This window comes from Leptinotarsa decemlineata, unplaced genomic scaffold (assembly GCF_025532065.1).
Source record: "Leptinotarsa decemlineata unplaced genomic scaffold, Ldec_3_MD MMD2_tig00001393_RagTag_RagTag, whole genome shotgun sequence".
NCBI classification, from domain to species: domain Eukaryota; kingdom Metazoa; phylum Arthropoda; class Insecta; order Coleoptera; family Chrysomelidae; genus Leptinotarsa; species Leptinotarsa decemlineata.
This window is the reverse complement of record NW_027412562.1, coordinates 182,965-194,130: the sequence shown is the minus strand read 5'-3', so window position 1 is coordinate 194,130 and position 11,166 is coordinate 182,965. Positions and strand designations below refer to the sequence as shown.

Sequence of the window (11,166 nt, the reverse complement as noted above, 5' to 3'; positions counted from 1 at the left end):
GGCCGAATCCACCACAAATTTAATAGAACTCTTGAATATTCTCAAGCGAATTGTGGCGGCATCTATCTATAAGTAGATCCACTTCCGAAACGACAAGGAAAAAACAAAACCCAAAGATGTTGCTGATCTTAAATAATGTTAATTATTAAAAACTATTTGTTCACAAGGAACTTTCCACAATTTGTTATTGTGTTAATAAATCGAGCAGAAATTTTCAACACTACAGGAATCAAGATTTGTCATTTTGGAGGTCGCTGAATGAAAGTTTTCCTTTATTACATTTCATATTGTTTCACTTTTTACTCTAGGGAGGGCTGCACCTACGTGCATCCTCTATTTAATTTTTTCAAGTTATAGTATTTTACTGAAAGATTTTCAGCATTCTCATCAATGTTTCAACAATCTGATGAAAAGAAAAGTAGAAAAACTCATGTGATTCAAAAATATCTTATTTATTTACAAAAAAACAATTGATGAAAACATATCTCAACATTTTTTCATGACTTATTTCTATTGGCAAATAGGGAAGATATACCGTTCTTCCAAACTGGCTCTTTGGAATTTTCTGAACTGATTGAAAAATAGTTCATTCTGCATATCCAATCAGTTTGAATCAAAGGATTTGAAAAAAAATGTACAAATTGAGCGAACTTCATTAAGCATTTTCAACAAAGCGTTTATTTTTCAACTTTTGAAGAAGATCTTGGTGATCAGCAATCTATCAAAACTGTGAAAATGAAAATTCTTGTGTTTTTTACCCTTTGACTTCGAATATAACTTTCATAATTTGAAAAAATGGCCACCTCGTTCGCTTCTGACATGACAACAATAATTCACAGATTGGTTAACAAAAAGGAAGTGGGACAAAATAAAAAATATGCACGAAATCAAATAGTAACATAGAGTATAAACGACTTGTACCCCAAAAAAGTCTGTCAGTTAAACTATATTTCGAATTCTAACCTTATTCTAATCAATTCATTATCTTTTTCGGTTGAATACTAGTTAGAGACAAACTCAGTACACTATGCCAGTACAATATCTCAAGAACATTATCATTTCCATTTCAACGACTTTTTCAAAAATAAATCTGCTAGGGCATTGCATCTTTCACTAGAAACATGACGCAGAGCACAATCTCAATCACGACAAATCGGAGAACTAAAAATCAACCCCCATATCTTGTGCACAATCATTTATCCAGGGCAAAAAACTGGATACCCTCGTATAAACCCCCGGCTTGTTTTTCTTGGCACACCCATCACCCCAAGAAGTGATCCCAGCCAGCTCCATCCTGCCGCCCCTATCGCAAACTAAAGGCCCCCCAGAGTCACCAAAACACGCGTCAATCCCCCCTTTCAAATGCCCGGCGCACATCATTGAATCGAGGATTTGCTGATGCCTTCCTCCATATATCGAGTCCTGTCTGCATTTGTCCAAGGAGATTATGGGGACAGCTGCTATTTTCAAAACTGAGGAGTAGGAGTCCAAGTCGTTGGGGTCATCTGCTCCCCAGCCCGAAACTTCGCACCAGGTGCCTGAAGGGGGAGATTCTTGGGAGAAACAGGCAGGGGCTACGAGGCTGTTCATCTTGAAGCCTGGAGAGGAGACCAGCAGAACTGCTAGGTCGTGAGAGTAGTGTCCAAGTTTTCGGAAATCGGGATGAGGTACGAATTTTTCGATTTTCAGGAGCTGTTCATGGGGTGACGAACCTGTTGACAAAAATACCATTAGGCAGCTCTAATTAGGGATGAATTCACAACCATACCCGATACTTTGAATAATTCGTGACTATTGAACTGAAACTAATGTTTCCAGAAAACATTCTGAATTGATTCCGAGTACTTATATATTATTTTGAGAATTTTGTGTTGAAGTAATATTTGAAATTTCATTCGAATGATTATTTCCAATTGATATGTTTTCTGTTTTTTGATAAGGTGGACTGAAATATTAGTGGAGTTCCTCAAGGATCTATCAGTTGCCCTTTTCTGTTTCCAATATATACCAACAATTCATTCAATACATTCCAACAATTCAAGCATATACCAAAGCATATACAAGGTACTTTTTTGAGATTGCCAAAGAAACGATAACATTGTTTCGAAAGTTTTGTCCGTTTGAATGTCATGTTTTTGTAGCTCCATATCTCAATGAATATTTATCCTACTGTGTTGTGGTATATGTATAACCGATGGTTAACGGTAAATCTTATTTAATTCATTGGGATCAAGGTCGATCACCTGATTCTTTGGCGTTGATATTTTCCCAGATGAAAAAGCTTTTGAACTACTTTATGACTGTCGAACCTTTGAGCGTTGTTGTAGTCATGTACAAGTTGGACTAGACTAAACAAATGTATACAGGGTGTTCCTGGACTTCCTCTTTTTCTCTCGGGAATGTATAGATGGGATCAAAATATTACCAGTACTTCATATAACTTTTTTTTTCCTAAAAGTCTTCGTAACCAAGTTACGGGCCCTCGAAGTTACAAAATGAAAAATGTTTTTCTTTGATAACTTTTCAAGTGAATATTCAAAATCATCCAAATTTTGGTAATTGACTGAACAAATGAATTTCGTCGATGAGCTTTCATGCAGGAGTCAGTTGTTTTGCTACAAAGTCAGGAACGGACTACCCCCGATGGTCCACACCCCAAAACTTTGAAATGACAGATATTTTTCAATATTTTTCAACAAAATAAGGTTACTTGGACAATTTTATGAATAAAAGTACTCGTGTGGAAAGTCGATCGGAGCAACGAGTCTTGATAAAAATGTAGTTTCACTCGACGACATCAAACCCGCTCGTCCACCATTATTTGAAATGAATAATTATCAAAGCAGAAATAATAATGATAACGTTAATTCAACAACATTTATAACAGGAATAATACAAAGTATGCTAAAATGAAGTCGTAAACAAAAAGTACAGTACCTATATGGAAGTTTAAGTCACAATTGTGATAGCAGATATTTTTTCAAAAGAAATATCAAGTTCTGTAGATTCGTGGTGTTTTTAAACTAACAAGCTACTCTACTATGAAATATCGAATTCATTCCATATTTTGTATGTACATAATACGTGTGGAATAATCACGTTTCGTGTTGATCAGTTATCTGAATCTCATGAAACTCAACATTCGAATGTTTCAAATTCTTCTTCACAGCTAAACTGTTGAGGAGTTTCACTGATAATTATAATTTTATGGGACAAATTATTTAACACGAATCTAAATTTAGCTGAAAAAACGCACATCGGAAAAAATATTTACTATACTAATAAAAAGCAAACGAATGAACTACAAAAACGGCTGCACATGATCAGGTGAAAAATATCCAGGGAATAATATTTCTTTCACAGATGTTGACAAAAAAACCTTTTAGAAAATTTTGATAAAAAATGAGAAACTAGAATGCGATTTTGTTTTGTTGAGTGGTGCGTTGTCATATGTCTATCATTGTATTGTCAATATTCTATAGGATATTTTGAATTTTTTTGATATGGCCGAACAGTTTACATTCAATGAATATGCAGATATGCATGTATTTTATGGACGAGCATTTTGTAATGCTGCAGAAGCTCGTCGTCTGTATTCCGAGCATTTTCCCAATCGAACGGTACCGTCAAGAGAAACATTCGAGCGTGTCGATCGCAGCTTGAGGGAGACAGGTATGTAATAATTGATAATTAATTTGAGCACGTTGTTTTATTTCGATATTATTGTAGGTACAGTTTTGCCAAAACGAGGTGGTGAGGGCGCTCCTAGGACTGTACGTACCGTTGTATTGGAGGAAAATATTTTGAAAGCCGTCGCTGATGATCCTTCAATGAGCATCAGAAATCTATCAGAACAGTTCCATACATCCAAGTCCACTATTCATAGAATAATTAGGGAACAACTGCTCCACCCATTTCACATCCAGAAGGTACATGCCATGACACCTCAAGATTTTCCAGCACGACTGGAATATGCCAATTGGTTCATGGATAGGCAAAGAGAGGATATGACTTTTATTAATCGAGTTTTATTCACTGATGAAGCAGGTTTCAGTAGAGATGGAGTTATCAACTCTCATAATCTCCATATATGGGCCGAAGAAAATCCCCATGGGATATTGCAAACTAAACACCAACGGAAATTCAACGTGAATGTTTGGGCTGGTATCATAGGAAACCATCTTATAGGACCATTCGTTCTACAGGACCGATTGAATGGAGAACGTTATTTGGAGTTCATTCATAACGATTTGAATGGACTTTTGGAACATGTTCCATTGCAAACCCGAAGAGATATGTGGTTTATGCATGATGGCGCTCCTCCTCATTTTAGTTTGATTGTGCGTGACCATCTGAACCATATTTTCCACAATAGATGGATTGGTAGAGGTGGGCCATATTCATGGCCATCGCGGTCTCCGGATTTAAATCCATTGGATTTCTTTCTGTGGGGCCATCTAAAAAGCCTTGTTTACGCTACACCTATTCACACAAGAGTTGCATTGTTGAATAGAATAACATTACATTGTGAAGCCATACGAAACGACCCTGGAATGCTATTTCAAGTACAGAGAGGGTGTCTTCGCAGACTAAGAAAATGTATAGAGAGAGAAGGTGGTCATATCGAGCAGTTTCTGTAGCGTTAGCAGTTTCTGTAGCGAGAAGAAAAGAGGAAGTCCAGGGACACCCTGTATATTACATTCTGCCGATTATCGTACTCTTGAGAATGTTAGAAACGCTGGGATGAGGTTTTTGTGGCTAGCGTTGCTGACGCGAGGGCTTGGGAGTTTTTCGGAAACACAGAGAGTCAGTCACCGGAGCCCGTCGGGACAAGACCGAGGGTCTTTGATGCTGAGAAAGGTGGCCTAATTAGGGGAGTTATTTTGTCTACGCACTTGGTGCGAAATTCAAGGAAACTCATTAGTGAAATCGTAAGCAGGTATTGGGTACAGGGGAGTTCAAAATGAAAGTGTTGGTATTGAAGACACACCGGTTCAATGGAACCGGTGTGTCATGAACCACCAAAGAGGTTTTATGTGAGTGTTTGTTTTTTTTACCAACCAGTTGATATTGAGATAGATTTCACATATTAATTTGTCTGAGTACACTTCCTATTAGCAAAAAGGTTATATATTGTTGGGTTCCTAGTGCGGGTTGTGTAGCTAGAACTCATATTACAATTACAATTGGATTTATACAAATCCAAAGTTATTCACCACTATTCCTAAAGTAGAAGTAAAACTGAAAGTATATTGTACCATTTGTAATTATTCAACAGGTTAAATTAATAGTAAATAGCATGGTAACATTGGCGGCATTTCCTTTGTTCTGTTTTCTTATAACACTTGTTTTTTATTATTTTGTTCTTGGAGTCGTTGTTTTATTTATCATACTTTATCTTTGAAACATTGGACTTCCATTTTCTCTTGGACTGAGAAAAATTCCATCGTCGTAGAGTAAGATGAAGTTAAGGCAACAAAAACAAATTATAGACTTTTTGCCAATCTATCGAGAAGACGATAGTAAGCGGAAAACATTTTAACTAAGATTAAAATTCAGTTCTGGAACCACATAATGAGAGAGAATATAAGTAGGTATATCAAATGACCAGATTTCAAAAAGACCGGCCTTCGTGCGATTGGCACGAACCCTACAGACAGCCTTTTTGGAATTGACAAATTTTGATGTAGAGAAATCTGCTCTGGTGACAGCAGCTGCCAATTTTTATTTAAATAAAAGAAACACGGCAATAGCGAGAGGGTTACCAAGGATTGATAGACAGTTGAATATTATTTCACTGGTGACAAATATATATATAGAAACCCGTAGATGTTACACTGCTAACAGCAAAGTGGGATTTCACGAGGACTTCTCGGTTAAGAAATGTAATTCCACAATTCAGACTTTTTAATTTTTGTACGTTACTACACTGTTGATAGAATAGGATCTACCGTAGTTATTACAATACTGATCGATAGAAAATGTTGTACTCTATACTCTGAGGATGTTCGTTTCTTTTCAGCTTATAACTACTATATGATGTCGTAAAACGATTCTCAGCCAATTTCTCTCTACAAATTCAAATTGAACCAAAGCGCTGCCGAAAAATCAACCAGGCATTTGGCAATAATAGTGTTAATGAAATCACTGATGGTTTGCGAAATTTAATTACGGAGATTGCAGCCTCGAAAATGAGTCCCGAAGTGGTTGACCTACAGTAATCCAGGATGGGCATTTGATGATTTTTATGGAAACTGACTCACCACAAATGGTACATAGAATGACGGAGCAGCTGGACGTCAATTCCCATGCTGTTTTTGACAGTTCAAAACGTATTGGAAAGGCCAAATAGCTCAAAAATTGGATGCCCCACGATTTGAGCGATCGACAGAAATTATAACGTCTCGAGGTCTGCTTTTGCGCAACCAAAACAATCCCAAAAGGGTTGGGATTTGGGACCCTTTTGAGATTGTTTTGGTTGCGCAAACGATAGTAAACATTCAGGGCAATGGTTTGGACACCGATGAGCCAGCTAGGCACTTTACAAAGACATAAACTCGTCAAAATAGACCATAGTTACTGTATGGTGGACAAGCGCTGATGTGATTCACTATTCTGAGTAAATCGACGAAATGTATCGAAAACTGTATCAGCAGTAGCCTGTAGGTACAGGTCAATAGAGATATTTAATCCTGCTCCACGACAACGCCCGTGCGCACGTTCCGCAAATCACTGTTCAAAAATTTAAAGAATTGAGTCTCGATTTTCTGCTTCACCCATCATACTTCCCAAACCTCGCGCTAACCGACTACCATCTTTTCAAACACTTCGATAACTTTCTCATCGGATAAATGATTGTCAATCAGGACCAGGAATCACGAGTACCCAATTCTGGCAGAATTAATCAATTTGTGTTATACCGACAAAGGTGCACTGATTGAAATGGCGCTTATTTATATATATATATATATATATATATATATATATATATATATATATATATATATATATATATATATATATATATATATATATATATCACATTTTGGAACTTGTCCTGAGGTATATATTGGTCAAACCAGCAGAACATTTAGGAATCGCATCCAGGAACATCATAGCTATGTAAATGAGAAAACAAGTTCCACATATTCAAATAATTTTTAGAAGAAAATCATATCTTCAACAAATATTTCGAAATCTTACAGATGAAAAGAGATGGTTGAAAACTAAATCATTTGGATGCAATGAAAATTAATGAACTTAAAAATACCAACATTTTACTGAATGACCATTTGGATTTAAGTATTGAACTTGTGTTGATTATTGAACTTTCTTTCTTAGAAACTGATGTTATCCTAGTTTTCGTAAACAGATACAGTGTGTAAAAGCCAAATGGAATAAATTCAATATTTCGGTAACGGTACATATTTTAACAAAATCCCGAAACACGTCAAAAAAAATTGTAACTACACCTGGTATGTTATCGTTATTGTAAAATGAATTATGCATTATTTTTTATAATACTATATGTACTATAATAATATATATAAATGAATTATTGAATTGAGATGAAATAAATTAAAGACGTGGTTATTCAATGTTGAGATATTGATGATAAGAAAGTAAGCAAAAACCATAGTATTGCTCTATTTAGATGGTATCATTGAAATAATGTAATGAATTTTTATGGCAACGTTAGTTAAAAACGCCTCGTCAACTTGTTTTGTATGTTACAACATTAATTATCAGTATTTTAATTTAAGTTTGAAGTTCGTTAACTTCAAGCCTGACAAATGGTTAGATTAACGGAAACGCATAAACTAATAGTTCGAGAAATGATTGCATACGGAGATAAAAGCCGGACACAACAGGAAGTAGATCGCTGAGTAATTTCCTAATTTGCCGCCCATATCCCACGGAAAAATAAGCAACATACAGAAGCAGTTTCGCGAGCTGAGTCATGTGGGGCAGATAAGAAAAGCAGCTGCCAATGCAATGAGTGATGAACTCAAATTAGATGTGAAGCTTGAGTTTGAGGAAAACCCACATACATCGAGTAGACAGGCATCCACACATTCAATGTTAGCCATACATCGATAGTAAACATATTGAAATAAAATAAAATGTATCCCTATAAAATGATACCTACTCAGGGGCTCATGGAAGACGATTTTGATAGAAGAACTCATTTTTGTGAGCAATTGATGGACATGTTGGATAACAATATCATCCAATTAGAAGACGTTATGTTTTTTATGTTTTCTGATGAGTGTACTTTGCCTCTTAACGGTCATGCTAATCGGCAAAGTTGCCGCTACTGGTCAACAAAACATCCTCACTGGATGAGAGAAGAACACACGCAATACCCTCAAAAGGATAATATTTGGGCGGGGATTGTAGGAAACCATATCATCGGTCCCTTTTTCATTGAGGGCAACTTGAATGGCGATAATTATTTGGCACTGCTTCTAAATTATGTCATTCGAAGTTTAGCAAATTTATATCCTGATCCAGGAAACCATCAAGTTCCAGTGAATACGATATGATTTCAGCAGGATTTAGCAACACCACATTACCAAGGTAATATTTGGCAATACCTCGATACATTTACGGTGGATAGGGAGGCGAGGATCGATTTAATGGCCAGGGCGATCACCTGGCCATCAGGTGATGCGTATCTACAAAAGAGACAACAATCAAGAAAAGTATTTGCTTCTTCAAGAGTTCTATAATTATAAATATGATGCATCCAAGGATGTGAACTTGAATATAAGCAAACTGCAGAACTTGGTTTTCAAACTGAATCTACTGAATCAAAAATTTTATCAGAACCCATGTTGGTCTCCAAAGTACTAACAATTCTTCCAGACGAATTCAAGCACTTCAGTTCTGCATGGGACTCGACTAGACCAAAGATAACCTGACTAGAAAACCTGATTGCAAGACTGTTATTAGAAGACGACAAACATAAACACATTGAAGAAGAAACATCAGTATCCTTCAACATAGGAGCAAAAAGAAAGACCAGGAACGAAATTATATGTCATGGGTGTGTACAGAAGGGCCACACTAAGCCACAATGTAGGTCAACATCATGAAAACAATACTCAAAACCATGTGCAATATGCAAGAAAGCCTGTTCAATAGTCATCATCAGATTTATTTTTACGGAAATATGTAAAGAGCAATGTGTACAAAACTAAACCTTCAGATTTGCATGACAAAAGAACGAATAACGCTTGCGATTAGGTCGGTCACGCCTGATCTGTCTGTTTAAAATCAGTTTTTCCGTTAATCAGCTGTCTCTCCCATACGAACGACAACTCTTAGAAGTTGAGGAACCTGTGCGAGCTAAGGACTAACGAGGTCTTACCTTTAAACGTGTGATTCCCAACATGGTTGCAGAATCGTCCCAGCTTCAACCAGATAAATTCTATCGAGAAAAATATCTGGTCGAGGCAGGAATCGAACCCACGACCTTCCGATCGTGAGTCGGGCGCACTACCACCGCAGCCAATTCTACAATGGCCGCGGTGGTAGTGCCAATTCCATATTTTATGTTAAATAATGTTAGAAGACAGTTTCATTTGAGATTAGGATATTGCCAAGACGTTCGCGGTAAATATTTTGAACATCTACTTCGTTAACATCCATAGTTGTTTTTCGTGTTGTACATTTTATTACGTTTTGCATTACATTTAATTTTTGAATGTTTTTTATCAAATTTCGATAATCACATGGTTTTAATTTATTTTATCTTAGTTAATGCAATAAACATTTTTGAATAGAGAATGAAGATACCTTTAAAACCATATATCATAAATCTATACTTCCCTTTCACAAAATTTGGGATTGTATGAAGAATATCAAATTATAATTTACATTTGACGTGTTTCGGATTTTTTTTTAAATATGTATAATATCCGAAAGAATGAATTTGTTCCAATTGGCTTTTACACATTGTATAATATGCTTGTTTTAATCATAATTGAGGATGTGTCTGAGATATACAAAAGTTGAGTGGATTATGATTGAGTATGTACCTGTGTAGTGGAAATTACGTGGGGTGATGATAGCGAAGCATGTGATATTTTTGAAAATTAATAAAGTTTGTGAAAAGCCTATCGTTTCCGGTGCTTTGTACTCTTTTGATACTTCTTGTGTCATGTTGATATTTTTCAAGTATCACTAACCTGGTGGTCCGTGTGCTCCAGCAACCGCCGTCAAATCGTCGTTATAGCAGTGAGCCGCAGACAGAACCAGCCTCGCTCCAATCAAGGCACCCCCACAAATATGCTTCCCGTCCTGCCGCAAGTCGATCTGCCACGGCGCCGCCCCCACAGGAGGTTCTTCGCCTCCGATCACCCTCGCCTCCCGATTTGGATTCCATTGAACTATTCTCGAGCCGCACGACGGCTGCGGAAACTTTGGAAACCCGTTTCGTACGCCCCTGCCGGCAACTAGCGACACCAGGAAACAAACGAAGACGCAGAGAAGCTGCATGGTAAACAGTCGAAGAATCCGGGATCTCTGGTATCTTTTATGGTCGGGTCGGGTCCCACTACCGCTCAAATTCAATGTTATTCATCGATAAGTTCGCGTCCGTGAGTTGGTGCACTTGCATGTCACTCTGATAAGAGTGAGGTTATGTCATTCAGTCCCGCAGCTCCATTGTTAAATGCGCATCGACATATATAGTTATCAAGGCACCTTGGCCCGGCGCATCTCGCTTTCAACTGTTTCGACTCGGTGACCCACTTCCTCAACGCATATTGAAAGTGAAATGTGTCGAAAAGGCATGGCCAGCCGCGTCAAGATCACTGCCAAATAATCGAAAGTTACTTCTGCAAACATGCACTTATGGGTTTGTCGATGTGATTGCAGGCCTACGCGGGTGATATTCGTAATGACAGGCCAGTGAAAAATGAGGATCTTACGTAAAGCCGATTAACTGGAGATTCAAATATAAAAGTAACTTGTCGAAAATACAGGGGGTTCAATTATGTTTTCGTATTGAAAAAAATCTGGTACGAATATGCCCGGGTTGTGAGTTAGATACTCTTCAATTCATAATACACTAGATTCTTTCTGCCGATCTAACGCATTGGAAAACCGTCTCACCCGAACATCAAAATGTAGGGTGCACCATCCTGCACAAAATTGTCA

The 11,166-nt window shown here is 37.2% G+C and overlaps 1 protein-coding gene across 1 annotated transcript; it reads right to left on the bottom strand.

The window, feature by feature from the left end:
- Positions 1-483: 483 nt before the first annotated feature.
- LOC111508730 (trypsin) lies at positions 484-10,737 on the bottom strand. The gene is made up of 2 exons (XM_023164334.2): positions 10,194-10,737; positions 484-1,712 (listed from the first exon to the last, which is right to left on the bottom strand). The coding sequence occupies exons 1-2, from the start codon at positions 10,501-10,503 to the stop codon at positions 1,162-1,164; spliced, it is 861 nt and encodes a 286-aa protein (XP_023020102.1). The 5' UTR covers positions 10,504-10,737; the 3' UTR covers positions 484-1,161.
- Positions 10,738-11,166: the final 429 nt, after the last annotated feature.